The 24,789-nt window shown below is 39.9% G+C and overlaps 2 protein-coding genes across 7 annotated transcripts in view; both read right to left on the reverse strand.

Annotated features, from left to right (window-relative positions):
- RAPGEF6 (Rap guanine nucleotide exchange factor 6) overlaps positions 1–6,157 on the reverse strand; it is a 205,250-nt gene extending 199,093 nt beyond the window's left edge. For all 5 annotated transcript variants that reach the window (XM_090288007.1, XM_090288008.1, XM_090288006.1 and 2 more), the window contains exon 1: positions 5,888–6,157. In XM_090288007.1, coding sequence (XP_090144133.1) covers positions 5,888–5,956 — 69 coding nt within the window. In that variant the 5' untranslated portion in view covers positions 5,957–6,157. The remainder of the gene's footprint in view (positions 1–5,887) is intronic.
- Positions 6,158–18,002: 11,845 nt separating this feature from the next.
- The window catches only part of FNIP1 (folliculin interacting protein 1), a 134,966-nt gene continuing 128,179 nt past the window's right edge, over positions 18,003–24,789 (reverse strand). For both annotated transcript variants that reach the window (XM_090288012.1, XM_090288011.1), the window contains one exon: positions 18,003–20,688. In XM_090288012.1, coding sequence (XP_090144138.1) covers positions 20,610–20,688 — 79 coding nt within the window. In that variant the 3' untranslated portion in view covers positions 18,003–20,609. The remainder of the gene's footprint in view (positions 20,689–24,789) is intronic.

Here is a 24,789-nt window from a genome sequence, read left to right on the forward strand (position 1 = left end):
AAAGATATAAAGGAAATTCCAAGTCCAGTCCAAAAATAAAATGCAAAACTAACAAAAAATTGGTAGCTTCATAGTCCTCTTGGTTGCCAGTAACGTAATATGCCCTGTGATTGCACTCCAATAAAGTTCAAAGGCAGGGAGAGCAAATTTATGGTGTAAGATGTCACAATAGTGGTTTCTTTTTGGAAAAGGTATTGATTGGAAGGATCAAGGGGGTAGTTTCTGGAGTGCTGGACACACACACACACACACACACAATCTCTCAATATCATGATTTAGGTGTTAGCTGGGTATATTTCTAAATATTCCTAGGGTATGTGGACTTTGCTGTATGTATAATATAGTCAATTTCAGAGCTAAAGGATTTAAAAAAAAAAAAAAAAAAAAAAAAAAAAAGCCTTGTAGAAGGCAGATACTCTCATTCCAATCGGTCTCTATCTCACTATCTCATATGCTATTTCCTTATACCGCACCTGAACTACTGCATTTGTTTCCTATAACCAGAACTGTATCTCCTGGTTTCCCTGCTATCCGATGTAATCATTAATAGTTTTACCTTGCACACAGAAAAGTATCCTGGTTTAGATAAATGTTGTACGCTCAACCTAACTATAAGCCTCCCTGCCTCTAGAATAGCCCATATATTTTCAACAATGGCTTTAGTAATCTTTGTAAACTGCTCTTATTTCTAGGCTTTAAACCCTCCAAGGGTTCCCCTTTATTTATAAAATCGAGTCTAAATCCCTGAAATGATCCAATTCTGCTAGTGCATCCAGCTTCAACATTTAACACCCAACACCATGTTCCAACTGCCCACACACATTAGCCAGTGTTTTACAACCTTTTTTCATTATCATAAAACCCTGACAAATAGCATTTTTAGACATTTTTCCCCAATTGTTGCCCATCCCCAATTAAATATAAGGAATAAGATTTTGTCAGGTAAGGGGTGAGTTTTGGAGGGCCACAAACCAAAAGAATATCTAGGATTCTCCCCCCACCCCCCCAAAAAGCTTGTGTGCCTTTGGGGATGACATCACCCTCACTGGTTCTCTTTCTACAAATGTACCTGGCTTGTCACCATTAATGCCTTTGCTCCTGTTGCTTCCTGTATGGAATGGCCTCCATTTTGGATATCATCCAGCTCTTCAGGATATTTAAGAATCAATTTAACGCTTCTCCAAAAAGCCTTTCCTTTCCCCACTTGCAGTTTCAAAGTGCTCTACCCATACCTTTGTCACTGATAACCTTAACATTTTACTGATGTTTTCATGTCTGTCTCCTAAGTCACTGAAGAACAGGAACCATGTCCAATTTTCTTTCTACAACCTTGGATTTTATTTTGTCTGACATATTTGTTAAATGAATAGGTAACAATTTTATCATCTGGATGAAGTAAGCATACATCTCAGTTTACCTGAGACAGTCCCTTCTTAACCTTTCTATCAACAGCATAAATATCAATAGTACCTCTTTTATTCCCCAAAATGAGTAACATAACTTATATTGCTAACCTATCAGGCAGAGGGAAATCATTAAATTCTGAGCAAGAGTGAACATGAGTATTAGAAAGAGCACTCTAGCAATGACAATAAATGACTCAAGAAAAAAATTAGGAGTAATGAGAGCCTGATCTAGGGTAGTAGGCTGGGAAAAAAAAAAGAGGTAGAGAGATTCAGGACGTAAAATCAACAAAGTTTTGTGGCCAGATGCATATAGAGAGGAAGATAGCAGGAGGAATCAAAAGTAAAAACACAAATTTCTAGATTGAGCAGCTGAGGCAGTCACCAGCAGAATATTGAGGACGAATGATGATGGCTTCTGTTTAGAACTAGTGATTGAAGAATACAGAGACAATTTAGTGGTTAGGTATATGGATCTGAAGCACACGAACAGGGTAAGATCAATTATATAGTCCCAGGTGTCAGCCTATAAAAACTAACTGAAGCAAAGTGGCTGAATGAGACTACCAGGTGTACAAAATCAGCAGTTCTAATGAATAGAAAATAGTATCTTTTAACATAAGTAGTTTACAAAATTAACTCTAAATTTTGTTTTTAATGTAGCGATCATTTAATATGTGCAAAACACGGTATTAAGCACTCAGAAAGGGAACTAAATCACGAGAGAGAGATAAGGAGCTCACTCTGAGGAAGAAAGGGTGTACAGAAAGAATGGTGTTGAGTACTGACTGAGAAACAGCAAAATTCAAGGTCTCAATTTTGAAAATGAATACCTTAACAGTTTTTGTTGTTTTAGAGCCCAAGCCTTCCCACAGAGTACTTAAGTCTAAAATTGTTCACTAAAGAAAAATCTTTACAAAGTGGAAAAGGAAATCAAAGAACTAGCTCAAGAAAGGCAATGTACTGTGGAGGCTGAAGCTACAAAGTAGGAGAAATGGCCAGGAAAGCAAAAACTGTGTTAGAACATTGTTCTAAATGGCATACTTTACAGCCTTGCACGCTCAATGTCTGGCTCACTAGGATGATGTTTGAGTTGATAGTTTCACATAAGGACAACAGATGGTTCAAAATAAAGGAACCATTCATTTTGCCCCAGAAACAAACAGAAGAGTTCTTTACTCATTAATGATATGATACAAACATCTGATTACAAGATTTTAAGACAGTGACTCTTATCTGTATATTTTTTTCATAATTATTTGCACCTAGTAGGTATTTACTGAACAATAAGTTTGAATGAATAAACTGTATCCCCCTCTATTACACATTTCATTTGCTTGGCTTCTAGGACACCACCACTCTCTCTGGGTTCTTCTACTGCACTGTTTGCTTCCATTGTTGTTCTTTGCTGGTTTCTGCTTCTTCCCCTTTGTAATGATCAAGTGCTCCAGGGCCTTGTCTTTGGTCCTCTTCTATTCTCTCCTTACACTCACTACCTTGGTAATTACATCTGACCTCATGACTTTATGTCTATAAGCTAATGACTACAAAATGTCTATCTCCAGTCAAGCCCTCTCTCTAGAAATATAAATCTGTATATGCAACTCCTTCTTCAACATTTCTAATAGGCATTTCAAACATGCAATGTTCAAAACTGAATTTCTGATCTTGCCCCCCCAAAACCTACTCCTTCTGCAGCTTTCCCTATTTATGTGATGGCAGTTCAAACTTTTTTTTATAACTTGTTTGCTTGTTTATTTTATTTTTAGAGAGAGGGGAAAGGAGAAAGAGAGGGAGAGAAACATGACTGTGTGGTGGCCTTTCACTCGCGCCCCCAACTGGGGACCTGATGTGCAACCTAGTCATGTGCCCTGATTGGGAATTGAACCAGTGACAGTTGGCTCACAGGCTGACGATCAATCCACTGAGCCACAGCAGCCAGGCAAACTCTCTTTGATGGTAATTCCAATAGTCCAGTTATTTCAGGCCTAAAACCTTGAAACCATGCTATTCTTCTCTTTCCCTCAAAGTACATATCTAACCCATGAGCAAATTACATTGGCTAAACGTCCAAGTATTTCCATAATTGACTACTTCTCACCACCTGCATTACTATCACTTAGATCTAAGTTACTATCATCCTCTCTTCCTGCTTTATTAGCCTCTTAGCTGATGCTCCTGCTTCTTTCTACCGTTGCTCCCAGTCTATTTTCAACCCAGCAAGCAGCAAGGGCACTCTTTAAAAAGCACAATCTCTCTTTTCTGCTTCATACCTTTTACCAGTTTCCTGTTTCACTCAAAATAAAAGTCAAGGGATTTACAATGATTTAGAAAGTCCTACATGATATGCCTCATCCTATACCAGCACCATCGCCACTCTTACTACTCTCACTCTAGTTCACTCTTCTCCACTCAGAGCTCTGTGCTGTGCCTTGAATCCACCAGATATGTTTTCATCCTAGGGCCTCTGCAATGACTAGTCTCTCTACTTGGAAAGCTTTTTCCCCATACTGCCCCACGGCTAACTCCGACACATGCATCAAGCCTTTAATTAAAAGTCATCTCCACCAGAACACTGACCATCTTATTTAAACTGCAACCGAGCCCCTGCCCCTCGCTTCTCATCCCTTTATCCTGCTCTTTTTTTATTAGCAATTATCAGCTAACATATTATGTAACTTGTTTACTGTATTTATCTGCCTTCTCCCCTCTCCTATTAAAATGTAAGCACCACTAGGGCAGAGGTGTTTTGTTTACTGGTGTATTCTAGTACACAGAATAGTGTCTTAAGCTAGTAAGGCACTAAATAAAAAACTAAACTGTGGAATGAATATATTTATATTAATTCTTAAATGACCACTAAATAAAAGTTTTCTGAAAACAGAAATGAACTTCTGGGAATTTCATCAAATTATTTATCACATATTAATTATCACTAGGATTCAGGTAAACACTTCTTCATTCATACTTTTGTACCCCAAATTCTACACTCATTCAAAAGTACTTCCAATGAATTAAGCAGTTAACAGGCTATGCAGCAAGATGTCAAGGCTCTAGTCCGTGTACTGACGGTAGTTGTTCAGTATTCCCTTAAACCATGCTGCTGTTCCAGTAAAACAAGATAAAGCGCTTAACAAGGCACACAATGGCCAACATTGTGTGACCAGTTTATAAACAATTTCTTAAGGCTCAAAAACAGTCAATTTCAAACTAGGTTAATTTTGCTATTAAAGAAAGGTAGGATTTTCTCATTAAAATGTGAATGTGTCATAACTAAGATTTAAAAGTGAACATTATACATTGCAAGCCTTGCATGACTTTCTAATGCTATAAAAGCTATGTCAAATTCACTTGTTCAAGGTGAATGCTTTCAATTAACTCACAATTACTTCAAAAATCAACACAGGAAAATTAAAACACCTGGGAGTATAGAAGAAGTTCTCAAAAAAGGGCTCTGGAAAGTGACAGTATTTGCCTGTTTCCATGCAAAGATCAGGATCTCCAACTACGAAGTTTTAACCATCCAAGATACAATGATGGCTAGAATAATGTTATGTTACAAAAGATCAGCCCAAAGCTACTGAGACCTACTATGCAAAAAGCTATAAATCTGAAAAACTCAAAAGTGATTTAGGAAGAATTAAGCAAAGCTTTTGATTTCATTTATTGCAAAGACACACAAAACTGTCCAACATCCCATTCACATTGTTTGTAGTTTCTGCTTTCTGAATTAGAAAACATACATCTTATAGAAACTTCTCACAATCAAGAAAAATCTGCCAAAAATAAAAATAAAAAAAAAAGAACAAAAAACACTAGCACTCTATAAGGATATACAAGGTTAACAGGTTTTAGTTATATACCTGAAAATTAGCTTTTAGGTCAAATGAAAATCATTTAAGCTGATGCCATTACTGCTAACCCAATACAGCAAGTTTTGGATCCAAGCACAATACTGTAAAATTTCCCAATGACAGTGTGAAAAAGTACTTCCAGACCTGATTTTTAAATGTGCATAATTCTCCAACAGAATTAATCATCTGACTGGATGCAAAGTTTGAAACCGACTTTGAAAACCATATATTTTTAAGCACTTGTACACTGTTTTAGGGACTTTTAAAGAAAAGTTATTTCTTAGTAACATGAGTGTTACACTTCACTTACAATTTCTACCTCATTTCTCAGTCGACCCACCTACATGTAAGCTCACTCACGAAGTTCCACATTTTATCAAGAAAACAACGATTTAGTAAATGTTGCTTTCTTATCGAAAACACTAGGAAGTCACTGGCAAGGACCGGTGTGCGAGGAAGGCGGTATCGCTAGCAGGAAAGGCGGTCGTCACCCGCCCGCGAGAAGGGCCCCGGTCAGGGGACAGCAGCAGGTATGAGGCTCCGGCACGGGGACAGTCGCCACAGGTTTCCGTGGACAGCGGAAAGCCGTCCGTAGGACAGCGGGAAGAGCGCCGGCTCGGCTGGCCTTACCTCCGGAGTCCGCTCCGGCGGCTTCTTCTTCAGCGCTTGCCTAGCGCCGGGGTCCACGGGTGAGTTCATGGTCGCGGCCCCGGGCCCCGTGCTCCCTAACCTTCCCTTAGCAGGACATGCGACAGTCCATTCACCCTGTGTAGGGGGTCTCCACCCCTCACCCCCGAGGAAGGGAACTCCGGCCCACGGCGGGTACCGGGCTCGAGGAAACAATCCTTCGCAACGCCCGCCCAGGGCCTCAGCCCACGCGCGACTGGCCAGAAAGAAGCCAGTGCGGGGGCGGGGTAATATGTTGGGGAGGGCGAGTGCGCATGCGCAGCGAGCGCGCTCACGCAAACGAGCGCCCAGGGCGTGACTCCGCGGTGACGTAAGAACTGGGGAGGTACAGTTAGGCCTCTTCCAACCCCTCTGCGTGAGATTTAAAAACACGTCGCGAGACCTCTCCTAAACCCGTCTCACTGGCTCGACCTCAAAGGTGAGCTTTCGGCCGCTCCAGCTTCCGGTGGAGGGCCCGGAAACGCGCCGTGAGGGACTGAGTAAAAAAAGCCAGTTGGGGCAGAACCGTGGGGAAGTCATTTTAGGTGGAGTGGTGTTTGTACCCAAATCCGGAAGCTCGGGGCGTGGCCAAGCTCGGGGCCAACGCCCCGTCGTTGGAGAAATCGCGGAAGTCGAAGTCACCTTTTGGCAAGCAAGTTCATGCAGGCTCTTTTAAGTGTCTTCTGATAAAACGAGTCTCTTGGAGAAGAGCCCCACGGAGAACTACTCGCCCTGTCCAAGACAGACACCTTGAATTCAGGGCAGAGAAATCACAGCTTCCTGGCCTGGCAGGAATGGGCAGCCACCGTGCCTTCTGTCAGCCATTACTGCTGGTTCGCGAAGCTACTCTGCATTCATAAAACCAGGGCCCAGCGTAGCCCTCCCTGCATCCCAGCCTTTCCTTAGGCAGCCAGGGTTGCTGGCTTAGGGCTGCCTGGACTTGAGTAGCTGCTTTTGCACAGTTTCCCAAGAAACTGGTCCATTGTTAAGAAAAATAGACCACTCTTTGGGGCTACCAGACACCTGCAGAGGCTGTTTCCAACATACGATCATTGACATAATGTTACAGGACCCCTGGGCTCTCCGATTGAAACAGAACCCACAGGCTGTTTTGTTAGGGGCCCAATTGTCCGCCGCCAGAATTGTAACTCTCAATACCAAAGTTTAGTGAAAAGAAAAAGAATAGTTTAATAGTCATCTAGATTTAGATTATTTGCAGATTTCTGCTGTTAAGTCTTATGTTCCTTAAAACACCCACAAACACATTGCAGCCTCCCCTTACCAAACCAGGCTAGTTTTACAGAAGTTAGAAATACCGTTTCCCTACTTCCTAGAAACACTTCAGCTTCACTGGTAGCTGCCAATCATTCAATTCTGATTGGGGAGGCCTTGTCTGTGTTATGGTGCCCGCCAGGTTTTAATCCAGAACCACGTGGACTTCCCAGCCTTTCCTTTCCAAAACCACAAAGGTATTCCCCTCTCTCCAAGCCGCAAGGTGTTCTCAAAGCCGCATGGTGTACCCAGTTAAAATGTCTGCCGCTTATTTTTAAATCCCTGACTGCGCCCTGTGATGCAGTGGGCATGGCACCCAGTTCTGACCATTTCACAGAACCTGACCCAGGCTCAGTGCTTTTTTCACACCATCCTATAGTCCAAGACCCCTCCCATCTTCCAGGGCCTTGGATGCATCAAATACATTTGCATAACAAAGTCACTAGCCACTAGCCCCAGGCATGCAAAGACATCCTGAAAGCTGCTTCCTTTTCCCCATCCCCCAGCCGCAAACCTGGGGGTGGGGTGGGGGGGGGGGTTTGGACACCCCCGTTCTCTAACAATAACTCCAGAATCCATCCTTCTGGACAGTCCTTTTCACTCCTATCTCATTAATGCACATACGGGCTGCACAAGTTACACAATTGCTTCCTTTGAGCCCCTTAGGCATGTCCTTTCCACTGAATTTTAAGCTCCCCAAGAGCTGTGTACCAAATCTTGGTACATCTTACACTAATTACTGTAGACACTAAACTAAGATTTATGATCATGACATTATTCACAGTTTTTTAATAAGATGGTAAGAATTGAAATTATATTTCATAGTAACAAAAGGGAAAGGAGAGTTCAAGCTGCAACATGTACCATTTCTGAGACCTGGGTAGCTGATGTCGATAAGAGTTTTGTTTTCGGTTGGTAGTTAGGCTTGCTCAAATGAAGTTTACAACATAATCTTAGCACATTTCTTTTTTGAGTATTGGGAAAAAAATCTTACCAGGGCAGTCATCTGTGGCTCAGCCATTCTGGAAAGCAAGTTATTCTGGAGAGATCACGAGGAATTGCAAAACCCACTTTCATCATGGGCAACAGCAGACCCTCCATATCACCCTGCCCAGGCTCTGTAGCTTCAGCTTCACTGGAGAGGACACTCCAGCGTCATCACAAGATGTCGATTCAACACGGGAGGAGACAGATACCGTGTCACTCCCGAGTTGGACCGCACAACCATTCTCGGCGGTGCAGATAGACTCTTAAGAAGCTACACCATCGTCTCTCGAGACGGACGGCTGCCGACGACGACTTTCATCATTTTTTGTGTGCATAAACATACCCTCTCAAAGATCTGCCTAAAACAGTAAGGTTATTCCTTCCATTCTTCACAGATCAGTTTCCAGAGCCAAATCAATAGTGGAAAAGGAAATAAAGCATGATAACCGTTAGATTGGACTTCAGGGACAAACACCTGAATTTGTATCTTTACTAGGTCATTTCTAGTTAAATATTTAGTGAAGTTACTTAGTATCTCTGAACTTCAGTTTTTTAAACTGTAAAATGGAAATAGTAAAGGACCTATGGCTTTGGGATTCCCTAAAAATAATGTACGATAATTCACATGAAGCACTTAAGATGATGCCTGCACAATCCAACAACCTATTATTTCTATTACTTTACCTCTAGGAAGTGACTTCTCTAAATCAATTTTCAAGTCTGAAGAACTGCATCGTTTTTAATGCCATTTTTTTTCATTAGTAACTATTCAGAAATACATTTGTGAATTCATTAAGATGTGGAGCAACAGGAACTCACACAATCTGCCAGTTATGTGTAAATTGGGAAACTACTTTGAAAAAAAAAAAAGTATCTAGTAAAGCTGAAACTTGACATACCCTATGACAAGTACACTTCCTGATATATATTCTAACGAATACCCTCCTGACTGTTGTGGCTCAGTGGGTTGGGCATCATCCGCAAACCAAGAGGTTGCCAGTTGATTCCAGGTCAGGGCACATGCCTGGGTTGCTGGCCAGAGGCATGCAAGAGGCAACCAATCTGTTTCTCTCTCACATCAAAGTTTCTCTCCCTCTCTTTCTCCCTACTTTCCCCCCTCTCTCAAAATAAATTCTTAAAAAAAAAAAAAAAAAACGAAAACCCATGTACACCAGAAAAGTTGAAAAATGTTTTGTTCATATTAGCCAAAAGCTGGAAATAACCCAAATATCCATCAATAATAGGATGGATAAATTGTAGTATATCCATTCAGTGGAATACCAGCTACATAGCACATGGAAGATTCTCCAACATAATGTTGAGAGAAAAAAAGCAAAACAAAATATGAATTACACAAAGTTCAAACACAAGCAAAATTAAAGTATGTCACTTAGGGATGCAAACACAAGGAAATGATGCTCAAGAAAGGTTGGTAGTTATAAAAATGAGAAGGGGAGGACTTTGACCAGGATTGGACACATGGAAGAAGGAGCTTCTGGGTTACTAAAATTAATTTATTCTTTATATAAATGATGGTCACATTAGTGTATATTTGTTCACTTTTCTGTATATAAAATTTCACAAGGAAAAATTAAGTATACAAGCATAACTTACTTTATTAGGCTTTATCATAAGAGAGCAAGAGTAAAAGCTGTTAAATATCCATAACTATATATATCTAAAATTATGCACATTTTCAAAGTCTAAGTTGTCTTTCACCATCTTTTATGCTCTGATATGCTGAAAAAAGTGAGAGGACAGTGAAGGCTCTAATAGCTATTTTCAGAGGAAAGGTAACCTCCAAGATAAGACTCACCAGCATAAACTTGTATCTGAAAGGAAGAAGTAATAGTCTCGATTGCAAGTAATTTATTAAATTCTGGTGAAATAAAATCATGGTTGAATATCTTTTTTAAAGAAAAATGGCTTAACTCCTTACCATATCTATCTTTTCTTCACTATACTTACCGCAAACCAAGAGCATATTTCTGGCCTAGCTCCTCCACCAGAAGGAAATATGGAAACTCCATGATAACATAAAACAAAGTTTATGTTATTTACTGGCATATCCCTGGCACCCAGACCTGAACCTAGCACATAACCGGTGCTCAGATGATATGTGCTGAATGAACAAATGGAACTATCTAAGGACTTAATAATTAAGAGAGCTTTTATGTTAGAAAGATAGGTACTTCATTGTTCTTCAATGGCAAAGCAAAATGTCTGGATAAACAACTGCAGTATTATGCAAAACAATGCTCATTAAAAACACCCGATCACATGGCCATTGTTCCAGAATAACAGAAAAACATGGAGTTAGAAAGCACTGGATTTAACAGCACCTGGAATGAGTAAAATTGAAATCTGGAGTATGTTGGGAGACTTCGAGTCACTACTAGTGGGAAAATAAGTATTTGCTGGTCCTAATCCAGATCAGTTTTTATCAATGAATCAGAACCTGAGGGTGGGGTATAGGAATTGATATTTTTCAAAAGCTACTTCAAGGACTGCAGCAGTGGCAGAGCAGCCTCGCTGAGTGGGGCCTCAGTGAGTGGGTCCTCAGCAGCTTGGGTCTGCCTGTGCGTTACAGTGCAAGCAGTGACCCGGCTTCCTTTCTACTCCACCAACCACTGTGATTGAGTGGAGATGGCACTAATGGGATGGAAGTTCTCAAAACAGTCTCCAAATTTACCTCCATTGTACCATGAATCAACTCATCTTTCTGGTCTTGAGATACTAAACAAGCAACTCCTGACCTCAGCTGAACCCTGCAGATCTATTTTTTTGCCGGAGAAATTTGATTTCAACAGAACCATTCTCTCGAATAACAGTGTTGATGGGGAAAGGACTTTCGGGCAAGATGGAGGCATAGGTAGACATGCTTTACCTCCTCATTTAACCATAGAATTAGAAGCAGATCTCAAAACTAATAACCCCCAGAACTGTCAGAAAATCAAGCTGTATGGAATTCTGACAAGGATTTAAAGACACATTCATCCAAACAGGTGCCTTTTCTACATAGGCCATGCTACTAAGACAGAGAGTGAAAGCAGCTCTACCTAATACACAGAAACACAGGGAGGCTGCTAAACTAAGGAGGAAAAAAAAAAAAAAAATATATATATATATATATATATATATATATGGCTCAAATCAAAGAACAGAAAAAACTGCAGAAAAAGAAATAAGCAAAATGGAGATAGCCAACCTATCAGATACAAAGATCAAAACACTGGTGATCAGGATGCTCAGAGAACTCCTTGAGTATAACTAAAAAATAAAGGAAGAAATGAAGGTTATACTAAGTGAAATAAAGAATAATCCACAGGAAATCAATAGAGAAGGGAAGGAAGCTGGGATTCAAACCAACAATTTAGAACATAGGAAGAAATAAAAACATTCAACCAGAACAAAATGAAGAAATAAGAATTCAAAAAAACAAGGACTTAGGAATTTCTGAGATATCTCCAAAAGTGCCAACATCTGAATCAAAAGGATGCCAGAAGGAGAAGAAGGAACAGGAAGAAATTAAAAACTTACTTGGGAGTCTCCTTCAAGACTTCCAGCCAAGATGGAGGCTTAGACTGACACGCTCGGTCTCCCTCTACAACTAGAAAGAAATACAACTACCTCAAAACAAAAGATACCTAGAAATTCCAGAAAATAAAACTACACAGAAGCCCAACGTACAAAGTTATAAACCAGCGGTGCTCGTCAGACAGGTAGGAAGAGCGAATCAGGTGGTGCTGTTTGCAGTAGCACCAGGGACTGCTGGTAGGGAGGGCAATCCTGGCTGCAGTCAAGACCTGGCAGCTCGCGACCCCAACGCTGGGAAAGGCAGCCCTCGAATTGCCTCGGACGGTGAGACCCAGAGGGTGGGAGGACGGATCCCAGTCTCCCAGCAGAGAATAACGGCAGGAATCCATCTTGGAGCCCCGCCCACACACAAAGCGCCACAGCACCGCGAAAAAGATTGCGGATCACCACCGGTCTCCGGGTAGTGACGACAAAGCACCACAGCGCGGAGAAAAAAATAGCGGATTGCCGCCGGTCGCCAGGTTGTGATGAGTACACAGGCTCTGCCCCCTATAGCCTGCCCCAGAAGCAAAGCAAAACAGAAATCTGTCAAAATGAGGCAGACAACTATAGAAATCCCGGTGACGCAGCTCACCAAGCAGTAGATGAAGAATCTGACAGATGAACAAATAAGAAACCTTTCAGAGGCTCAATTCAGAGCTATAGTCATAAGGTGGTTTAAAGAATTAACAAAAGATTTGGAACAAGACGAGAAAGGATTGAAAGCCACTCATACTGAAAAGAATGAAAACACATACTAGACAAGTGGTAAGGAAATAAAATCCAGAGATCAAATCAATAAACTGTAACATAGGGAAGGAACAGTCAACCAGTGCGAAGCAAGGAAAGTGAGGAGAGGATCAGAAACCTCTGGGACAGCTATAAGAGATCGAACATACGGATTATAGGATTGCCAGAGGGCAAAGAAGAACTGTAAATTGAAAAGTTATGTGAAAAAGTAATGAAGCAGAACTTCCCAAACGTGGGGAAGGAAACAGACTTACAGGTCCAGGAAGCAGAGAGTTCCAAAAAAACTGGACCCAGGGAGAACCACTCCAAGACACATTATAATCAAATTGTCAAAAATTAAAGATAAAGAGAGAATCTTAAAAGCAGCAAGAGAGAAAAAATGAATCATGTACAAAGGGGTCCCAATTAGACTATCAGCTGACTTCTCAAGGGAGACCCTGCAGGCAAGAAGAGACTGGCAAGAAATATTCAAAGTAATGAAAATCAAAAACCTACAGCCATGAATACTCTATCCAGAAAAATTGTCATTCAGAATAGAAGGGCAGAGAAAGTGCTTCCAGGACAAAATAAAATGGGAAGAGTTCATTAGATCCAAACCACTAGTATATGAGATGTTAAAGGGACTGGTTTAAAAAAAGGATCAAAACTATGAACATTAAAATGAAAACTGCATCACAAGAACCAACAACAGAAGCTAGGGAATCGAAACAAAGGCAAACTAAATAGGCAATGAGAGAGGAAAAAGAACTACAGGTATGGGGAAGTTACTGGGGGGAGGACAGCAGAGAGGGGGAAGAGGGAGAGGGAGGGAGATGGTACAGGAATTAAGCATAGTAGGAGGGAATGGAATAGACAGAAAGAGGTGGAGAAGAACTATATGCACAACCAATGGACATGGACTAAAAGGGAGGGAACAACGGGAGGGAGGGGGGGCCACCGGGTGGAGGGGAGCAGAGAGAAGGGAAATTGGGACAACTGTAAAAGTATAATCAATAAAACATATAAAAAAAAAACTTATTTGAAAAAATAATGAAAGAAAACTTCCCTGATTTGGCAAAGGAAATACACATATAAGTCCAGGAATCAGAGTCCCAAACAAGCTGGACCCAAAGAAGACCACACCAAGACACATCATAATTAAAATGCCAAAGATTAAAGATAAAGAATCTTAAAAGCAGCAAGAGAAAAGCAGAGAGTTACCCACAAAAAAGTTCCCATAACACTGTCAGCGGATTTCTCAAAAGAAACTTTGCAGGCAAGAAGGGGCTGGCAGAAGTATTCAAAGTGGTCATAAGCAAGGACCTATAACCTAGATTACTCTATCTAGCACAGCTATCATTTAGAATGGAATGGCAGATAAAGTGCTTTCAAGATAAGGTAAAGCTAAAGGGAGTTCATCACCACCAAACCATTATTATAGGAAATGTTAAAGGGACTTATTTAAGAAAAAGAAGATCAAAACTATGAACATTAAAAAGGCAACAGACTTCCGGCCAAGATGGAGGCTTAGACTGACGTGCTCGGTCTCCCTCTACAACTAGAGAGGAATACAACTACTTCAAAACAAAGGATAACTAGAAATTCCAGAAAATAAAACTACACGGAAGCCCAACGTATGAAGTTATAAACCAGCGGCGCCCTTTGGGCAGGTAAGGGGAGCGAAAGGGGGCGGTGCTGTTTGCGGTCGCACCTGGGACAGCGGCAGGGAGAGCAATCTCAGCGGCAGGGAGGACAATCCCGGCTGCAGTCGAACCCCCGGCAGCTCGCGACCCCGACGCTGTGAAAAGCAGCCACCACATCGCCTTGAACAGTGAGGCCCAGGGGGGCGGGAGGACGGATCCCGGTCTCCTAGAGGAATAACTGTGTGAATCCATCTTGGACCCCCGCCCCCAAAGAAAGCGCCACAGGGCTGCGAAATAGGTCGCGGACAGGCGCCGGACGCTGGGTTGTGATGAGTACACAGGCACTGCCCCCTATTGCTGGCCCAAGAAAACAAAACGCATCTGTCAAAATGAGGCAGACAACTATAGAAATCCCGGTGGCACAGCTCACCAGGCAACAGATGAGGAATCTGACAGATGAACAAATAAGAAACCTGTCAGAGGCTCAGTTCAGGGCCATTGTTATCAGGTGGCTTACAGAATTAACAAAAGATCTGGAAAAAGATGAGAAAGAAGCGAAAAACACTCATAACAAAAGGAACAAAACCACATACGAGACAGATGGTGAGGGAAAAAAATCCAGAGTTCATTTCAACAAACCGGAATATGGAGAAGGAACAAGCAGTCAACCAATGCAGTGAGAGGAAATGGGAAGCAACGATGAGAGGATCAGAAACCTCTGGGACAGCTATAAAAGGCCCAACATAAGAATCATTGGTTTACCAGAGAGCGAGGAAGATGAACTAGAACTTGAAAAATTGAGTGAAAATATAATAAAGGAGAACTTCCCAGACTTGCGGAAAGAAATAGACTTACAGGTCCAGGAAGCACAGAGAATTCCAAAAATACTGGACCCAGGGAGAACCACTCCAAGACACATTATAATCAAAATGTCAAAAATTAAAGATAAAGAGAGAATCCTAAAAGCAGCAAGAAAGAAGAAAAGAATCATGTACAAAGGGGTCCCAATTAGACTATCAGCTGACTTCTCAAGGGAGACCCTGCAGGCAAGAAGGGACTGGCAAGAAATATTCAAAGTAATGAAAATCCAAAACCTACAACCACGAATACTCTATCCAGCGAAACTGTCATTCAGAATAGAAGGGCAGAGAAAGTGTTTCCAGGACAAAATAAAACTGAAAGAGTTCATTAGATCCAAACCACTGTTATATGAGATGTTAAAGGGACTGGTTTAGAAAAAGGAGGATCAAGACAATGAAATCTAAAATGAAAACTGCATCACAAGAAACAACAGGAGCTAGGGAATTGAAACAAAGGCAAACTGAACAGGCAATGAGAGTGGAAAAAGAACTATAGGTACGGGGAACATATTGGGGGGAGGTCAACAGGGAGGGGGAATGGGGAGAGGGAGGGAGATGATATAGGAATTAAGGATCATGGTAGGAGGGAATGGAATAGACAGAGGTTGAGAAGAACTATATGCACAACTAATGGACATGATCTAAAAGGGGGGGACAACTGGAGGGAGGGGGACCACCAGGTGGAGGGGAGCAGAGGGAAGGGAAATTGGGACAAATGTAATATTATAATCAATAAAGCACATTAAAAAAAAAAAGGCAACAAACTCACAACTATCAACAACTTTATCTAAAAAACAAAAACAAAAGCAAAAACACACTAAGCAAACCAGTACAGGAACAGAATCATAGGTATGGAGATCATTTGGAGGGTTATCAGCTGGGAGGGGGAAGGAGGAGAATGGGGAAATGGTACAGGGATGAAGAAGCATAATTGGTAGGAACATAATAAGGGGAAGTTAAGAATAGCATAGGAAATGGAGAAGCCAAAGGATTTACATGCAGGACCCATGGACATGAACTGGAAGGAAGGGGGGGTACCAAGTGGAAGGGGGGAAAGGGGGAAAAATCAGGACTATCATTTGAATTTCAAAAAAACAAAAGCTACCTCAGTTATGCAATAGGTGTGAAAACTACATTAACTCAGGTTCTGCACTAGTCTGACTCATTTTAGTTCCAGCCCCTGTAACATAGTGAAGGATATTGGCTTGTGAGTGCTGGACCAAATGTGTGACCCAAGTGGCATCACAATTTTAAAATTTAATTATTTTTATTGTATTTTTTCATTATCATTTATACCTTTTATACCCTCTTCCACTCCCACCCCCATAATCACCACACTGTTGTCTATGTCCACAAGTCCTTTTCCTTTTTTGCTCAATCCCTCACAAATTTATTGAGGAAATAATATTTTCCTTATATTTATACATTTCAACAATGTTATTCCCCTTGAGACAATTTAGGTAACACTGCCTCTTTGTTTTTTTAAATCAATAATCTTAATTTAAGAACAGAGGTGAATATAGAGGCATGTTTTCAGCTGTCCTTGTGAAAATCAGTCCCATGGAAAGAAGCTCAAGTCTTTTCAATTAATACTCTCCTTAGAGTAAATATAGGTTTATGGGAGGTCTAAGCAGACAATGTTAACCCAGACAAGCTGACTGCAATCTGATGAAGACCAAAGCCCTAAAAGTTCTCACATATACTTTAAAAATCTCTTTTGGACTGCTTATATTTTCTGTAGAGAAGTCTTAAATCTTAAATCTAGAGCAAACATGGCCAAGTCCACAGTCTTCACTACAAAGCACAGATAGAAAGCACTACACTCTGCAACTTCTCCCTTTCTATCTGCCTAAGTCCTTCACACTCAGAGTTACAATTCTCCAGCCCCCCACTGCTCAGGTTCAGTCCCACTTGCCATTCCACCCTATCTTCCACGTTGGCAAAGACATCTGTCATCAAACACTAGTTAGAAACCATTCCGGTCTGAAAGACAAAATGGACCCAGATAGGAAAGACTATTACCTCGGATTACATTTTCTGTATCTCAGTTTCTCATCAGCAAAAATCATTCCTCTATGCTTCTTGGAAAGGTTGCAAGATTTCTCATGTTTATGAGAAAACAGCACATATATACACAGGTACCAGTTATAAACCTCTGAAATATCTTTGGTCACCAAATATAAAAGTGATACATGTAAAATGATATGAAAATAGGCACTTAAAATGCCCCACTCTAACCCTGCCTCCCAGCATCTCTGCCCACATCAACCTAGCCTAAGACAGCTTCCCAACAGCCTACTCAAGGCTGAATCACTGCTGTAAAGCAGGCACTAAGGACTGATGGAAGAGCTGACTTCCCTACAATGTATATGAAGAGGACAGACTTGCTCAGGGTCACATGCAAACCAGTGAACGGACCAGGATTAAAACCCAAATCAACTGGCCAATTTTTGTTTAATTGTAAAGTAAATAGTAATGTGTATTGGATACAATGTTTGGAACACATTTACATGGCTTTTTCTGGGTTTTAAATGATCTTCAGTTTGTTTTTATAAAAGCATTTAAAATGTTTTTTCAATTTGTCATTGCAACGATTAGGTCAAAGAATATACTAGTATTTTTATATTACATTTAGTTTCATAAGAATGTATGTTAAATTCTCCTAACAGTTGGGGGCCATAAAGAGGAGGCTGAACAGATTACCTAGTAATAGTAGCAAGCCAAAAATTATTAAGCACTCAGGGTGCACCATGTAGTAAGATAAATTCTTGACATTCATGATTTCAATTGATTCTCACAACAACCTCATGAAGTAGACTCTATCAAATTACCAAAACAGAAATTTAGGATTAGGAAAGGACATTATAAACAAGGTAATGAAAAAAATAAATAAATGAGGTAATGTGCCTAGAAGTGTCACATTTGGAAAAAGAATCCAGACATCAGAGTCCATGTTACTGTACCTTATTAACACATGAAAGAAAAACCAACACCACCCATCAAGTTGACGTGTATTTATTGCACAAATTTCCCCTAGAACTGGGAGGTTATTATAATACAGGTGTACATTTGAGAAATGTATACAGAACAAGAAACAGTATGTACATTTATTCCACCATCTAAATAACTTAAGAGAAAGCAGAACAATCTCATAAGACATCTACCAGAAACAGGCATTGAGTGAAATCTTTTTACTTTAAGTGATTATCCCCAGTGTATGCCAATTACAAAAAAAAATTATATCTGTGCTGGTACGTTTATTGCACTTAACAGTTTCAGACTCAAAATTAAGATATTAATAAAAGCCAGGAATATTTCAAATCAAACCAATTAATTTATATACAAGAAAAATTAGTTTTTAATCTATAATGTAAAAGATCCCTTTTTCATTTCCTATTGCAACAAACAGGTTTTTTAAAAAATGTTACACATATCTGTACCATAAGAAGTTGAAAAAATTATTTTGAACAGGCCAAAATGCTTTTCACATTCACCAAAATGACCACCTTTTAAAAACAGCAGCAGCTTACTCCATGGGCTTTGTGTAAGGAAAAAATGACTATGATGAAGGCAGTAGAAATTACAGAAGTGCTTGGAATTATAAAACTCAGGAACTCTGTAAGGACTAATAATTCTGTAAGAAACTATAGGCCTTTTCTCTCCGAGCAAAGCTTAGTAAGAATAACAGTAGCATGAGCCATCCATTTATTGAAGACTAGATTTTCTAAATGTTAATTTCTTAAGTGATTTCAGATAGATAGGATTGTGAATAGTTTGATGATTAATTAAAAAAGAAAACATGCAAAACATACTTTACCTGCTATATATCATTCTGAACTACAATAAAAAATAATGTACGATGAAGCACATATGAAGTTTCCTATATTCTTAATTCTGCCAAAGAGATTGACTCATAGAATTCCAAACAACAGAATAGTGAAGAATCCAAAGAAAAAATATCCATAAACACTCTTTGGCAACAAGTCATCCATGGGAGACTCCGGTACTAACTGGGACCAGCAGAAAGGACACAGGCCAAAGTGACTGCAGGCACACCAATTTCAGGTTTACATTCCATTAAAACCACCATTTCTTCTTAGTCTAGGTTGGCGAGTTCTTGAATACAGAGAGCAAGGCAGAATGTGACCCAGTGCTATAAATTGAATGTCAGAGAGTTAAACCACAGAAATCTTTCTTAATTACTGAAAATTGAAACAGCGAAAATGAATGTATTATACAGGAAATTATTTAGTAACAGAATAAGCAAGTGCTAAGTGTTTTTTTAACTAATCAAGTAATTATAATAAAAACAGTCCATGAAAGCAGAAACCAACTTCACTTCTAGAATTAAAGTATCTTAGACCAGATAAGTAAAGAAAAAACTATAATGTAATATTCAAGTAAACTGAGGTAGTAGAGCGCATTGAAAACTTTACCTACCCACCTTTCTATTTACATTACTTACAAGAGTTTGGTTCCTTATTAGCCTTTCTCACAAGCAATATTCTACAATATATACAAAACAATAACAATTGAAAAGTGGAAACCTTTTTAAAAACTAGTTTTTGGAAGATGGGAATTTCAAGAGAGTAATTTAAGAGTTAAGAGTTCTATTAGTGTGACTTGAATATCATGAAGCAGTGAAGCAAATATTTAGTTTCTGGGGGTTCAAGGACGGTTGATACCAAAAGGAAGGGCCTTGGCTACCTCAGCACTATTGAAGAAAATATTATTTCTGCCAATGCTTTGGTGCAATTTTTAATCCCAATTTTAATTTATTAAATTAGGTGCAAATAGGTAAATATTAACATTTATAAGAATTAGCTAATACTTATAAACAAAACATAAAAGTATTCTTATTTGGGGATCTATATTACTCAGCCTTAAAGAAACAATTGGCTTTACTTGTATTTAAGGGTGTGTGAAACAGAAAAATCACCAGAAAGTAACATTTCAACATTATAAACAATTCATACTAGTTGAAAATATATATATATTTAAAAAGGCATGTTTACCAATCTTGTATTTCGACCTTTTAAAAAAACTAGATACATATATACACTTGGGTGGATAACATAACATAGATTTACACTCATCCTTCTAAGTTTCTTATAATTTAACAGGCTGTTTAAAATATTGAGAAATACCTAGAAATTAGCTATTTTAATTAACAAAACAAAAAATAATCAAGGTTTTGTAAACCTATGTACCTTTAGAAATAAAGAATTAAAACAAATGAAATGACTCTTTCTGAGCCATTTAATCATGAGATAGCTGTTGCTATTGATGAGTTGCGGCAATACTGTAGTGATCATATAAAATTCCTCGATGTTATTCATTTTACAGAAATTTCTAAGTTACACTTTGGCTTTTTCAAATGCTCTCCCCCAAAATTACTTACAATGTTTCAGTTTCACTTGGTTAAAAATCTACTACCACCCCAAAGGTCCAGTCAAAAAAAAAAAAAAGCCACCCCATGATCACATAAAATGTAATGCAAAGCAGGATATCCAGGTGACTGACACATCGTGATGGGAATCTAACAGGAAAAAAATGCCACAAATGTTATGTTGTGTCTGCTTCCTAGGTTTCTACTTAACATTCCAAACAACCTTTATGTTAAAGGAGTATCTGAGCAACATATGGAGAATGAGTGCTTGCTACAGCAGCCAGAAGAGGAAGATCACTGGATTCAATCCTGAAATTAAGAAAAAAAAATCTCAGTCAGGCTTTCTGTACCTAAGGTATGAATCCTACAGGCAATGACTGCTACTTGTGAAGTCACTATGCCTCAGCAGTCAAGGACCGAGGCCACCCTGGTCAAAAGAAAAAGGTAAGAGAGCTGAAGATAATGGCAGTTGGAAATATTTCAATAAGTAAAAACCTGGGCCAAAAATTTTTTTAAAAGAAAGTATCTGAAACCCAATGGTAAAGTCATGGACGTAGAAAAGTGTCTCACTGACCTGCTGATGGACCAAGGAAGGGACACTGTATAGGAAATACAATATAGTATAATAATAGGATAATACTGCACAGTCATATTGTTTTGAATACAAATGTTTCTGTAATAAGCCCTGGCTGGTTTGGCTCAGTAGATTGATCGCCGGCCTGCAAACCATAGGGTCGCCTGTTTAATTCCCTGTAGAGGCCGGGTCCCCAGTTAAGGGCATGTGAGAGGCAACCACACATTGATGTTTCTCTCCCTCTCTTTCTCCCTCCCTTCCCCCCTCTCTAAAAATAAATAGACTTCCGGCCAAGATGGAGGCATAGACAGACACGCTGTGTCTCCCTCCACAACTAAGAAGGACTATAACTACCTCAAAACTAGAAACAACCAGAAGTTTCAGAAAATCAAACTACATAGAAGTCCAGCAAACAAAGATATAAAGAAGAAATACTCATCCAGACAGGTAGGAGGAGCGGAGCGGGGGTGGAGAGGATGCGGTGAGGTGACAGCAGCAGCGGCGGGCCAGTGGAAAGTGCAGTCACACGTTTTTTTAAAGTCAGGAGGGACACCTGGGGAGTGTTCCCAGCTCCTCACCCGACCCAGCACCGGGAACAATCAAGCCTCATTGCTTCTGACTGTGCAGAACAGTGGGGGTTGGGGTGGAGGCAGAAACTGCTGGTCTCAGCAGAGTCCTCTTGTTTAAAGGGCCCCCACGGATCTAGAACGTCCACAGACCCACTGATTCTGGGAACGATGGCCAGGGCAGCAGCTAGAGGGGCGCCAGTCTGGTGTGGAAGTGGGAGAGGTGCCTGGAAAAGGGGCGAGTGCTGGGCTGGCGGCATTGTTCCCTCTCGGACCCTTCCCCACATACAGTGCCACAACGTGGTGAAACAGGTCGCCCTATACTGATGAATCCCTAAGGCTCCGCCCCTTACAACATCACAGGAGCAATAGCTCTACCTGGGATGCGGAGGCAGACAAACACAGGAGCCTGTCAGAATGAGGAGACAGAGAAGTATGGCCCAAAAGGGGGAACAGATCAAGGTTCCAGTGGGAGAACTAAGCCACAAGGAGATAGCAACCTAACAGATGAGGAAATAGACAACCTTACAGATGAAGAATTCAGAACACTGGTGATAAAGATGCTCACAGGCTTGACAGATATGCTTGAGTACGGCAAATGCATAAGAGAAGAAGTGAAGGCTATGCTAAGTGAAACGAAGGAAAATCCACACAAAACCAATGGTGAAGGGAAGGAAACTGGGGTTCAAATTAATGATTTGGAACTTAAGGAAGAAAAAAACAGTCAACCAGTACAAAATGAAGAAGCAAGAATTAAAAAAATGAGGAAAACTTACAAAATTTTGTGAAGGAGATGGGCAGACAGGTCCAGAAAGCACAGAGGGTCCTGGGCGAGCTGGACCCAGAGGGGACCATACCAGGACACATCATGACTGAGATGCCAAAGGTGAAAGATAAAGACAGAGTCCTGGGGGCAGCAAGAGAGAGGTGGAGAGTTGCCTACAGGGGGGTGCCTATAGGATTATCAGCTGATTACTCAGAGGACACTTTGCAGACAGGAAGGGACTGGCAAACAGTATTCAATGTGATGAAAGGCAACCTGGAACCAGGATTACTCTATCCAGCAAAACTATCATTTGGAATGGAAAGGCAGATGAAGTGCTTCCCAGACAAGGTAAAGGAGTTCATCATTACCAAGCCATTATTATATAAAATGTCAAAGAGACTTACTTAAGAAAAAGAAGATCAAAACTATGAACACTAAAATGAGAACAAACTCACAACTATCAACAAACAACTGAATCTAAAAAATAAAAACAAAATCCAACTAAGCAAACCAGAAGAGGAACAGAATCATAGGTATGGGGATCATTTGGAGGGTTATCAGCTGGGAGTGGGGAGAGGGGAAAATGGGGAAATGGTGCAGGGACTAAGAAGCTTACTTGGTTGGTACAAAATAGGGTGATGTTAAGAGTAATATAGGAAAGGATGAAGCCAAAGAATTTATATGCTCGACCCATGGACTTGAACTAAGGGGGGTGGGATTGCTGGAGGGAAGAGGGGTACTGGGCAGGGAGGAGCAAAGGGGAAAAAAATTGGGACTACTGTAACAACATAATAAAATATACTTTAAAAAATAAAAATAAATAAATAAAATCTTTTTTGAAAAGTTTCTACAATAAGATATACTGGGAAGAAATAATGGAAGCAGAAGCATCTTAAAAATACATCCTATCACAAATAATTTACAGGAAAAGTTAAATGGCCAATAAATATTGAAACACTCACTCATGTGGATTCATGGTTAGAGATAATAAATAAATCCAAATAAGGAAAGCAAAGTCAGATTTCATTTTTCAGATAGATTGCCTGATGAAGATTAAAAAGTTGGTAAAAGCCAGTAAGAATAGTGTACTTCCAACTATTTGTGAGAATTTATTTAGGTACTTGCCTGGATAGGATTTACTATCACATATCAAAATAACTATCACTATCTATCAAAAATTTAATACACATGCCCTTTAACCAAAAATACTACTTCAAATAATTTATCCTACAAACTTCGAAGATTTAATCCATTCTAGTATTAGCTTGAAAGAGCAAAATCCAGAAAATATAGAGGATCCTCAAATAATGTCCTTTCATTCAACATTGTTTCACTGTAATGTCAATGAGATGCCAAAGGAACTTAATTCTTGTTTATATCAATTAGCACATGGTAAAACCGGTTTCATTATATGTTGTTTCACTTAAAGTCGCAGACCCTATTACAGATGTTAAATGAGAACTGTTATATAAATTCCACCATATAATGGAAAGCTATATAGCCACTAAAAATGAGACAGATTAGTATGTGCTCATATGAACATTTGATATCTATATTAAAAGGTAAGCTGCCTCATGATAGAGTATAAACCAAATTTTTTTAAAAATTGATTTTAGAGAGAAAAGGAGAGAGGGAGGGGGGAGAGAGAGGGAGAGAAAGAGAAGTTGATTTGTCATTCCACTTATTTATGCATTCATTGGTTTATTTTTATATGTGCAGGGATCAAACCTGCAGCCCTGGCACATCAGGATAATGTTCTAACCAACTGAGCCACCTGGCCAGGGCCTCAGTTTCTATTTTTTATCATATACATTAAAATATTCTGTCAAAAGAAACAATCCTTTAACCGTGTTTGGATGAAGGTGGCAAGTTTGGGAAAAGCTTTCCATTTTATGACACAATGCACCCTAAACTTCAGTTAAATTCATGTTACTTTAAAAGCTAAATTTTTTTTTTTTAATAAAGGCATTATGCACAGAGAATCATCTATTTCCAATCTGGATGGCAAGGAATAACATTAATGAAATAATTTAATTTGGTTTCAGACATACAGTAGCTACTTGTTTTTGGTTTTGTTTTTAATTTGTTTTTTGTTTATTTTATTTTTAGAGAGAGGGGAAAGGAGAAAGAGAGGGCGAGAAACATTACTGTGTGGTTGCCTCTCACTCGCGCCCCGAACTGGGGACCTGATGTGCAGCCTAGTTATTTGCCCTGACTGGGCATCGAACCAATGACACTTGGCTCACAGGCCGAAACTCAATCCACTGAGCCACAGCAGCCAGGGCTTAGTAGCTACTTGTTGATGCTGGCTCTTTCTCCCTTAATAAAAACAGAATTAAAGTTCTAGCTTGTTATAATTTATTCAACGAGCATTTCAGGAAATAATTTATACATACACACATAAACACACGCCACAACACAATGGCCATAGAACACAGGGAAAGTGCTCACAGATCAGGAAGAAAAGGGCTATGTTATGCCTCCCACCAATTTATCTGTTCCTC

The sequence above is a fragment of the Furipterus horrens genome, unplaced genomic scaffold (assembly GCF_987537825.1).
Source record: "Furipterus horrens unplaced genomic scaffold, mFurHor1.1.pri manual_scaffold_10, whole genome shotgun sequence".
Taxonomy (NCBI): domain Eukaryota; kingdom Metazoa; phylum Chordata; class Mammalia; order Chiroptera; family Furipteridae; genus Furipterus; species Furipterus horrens.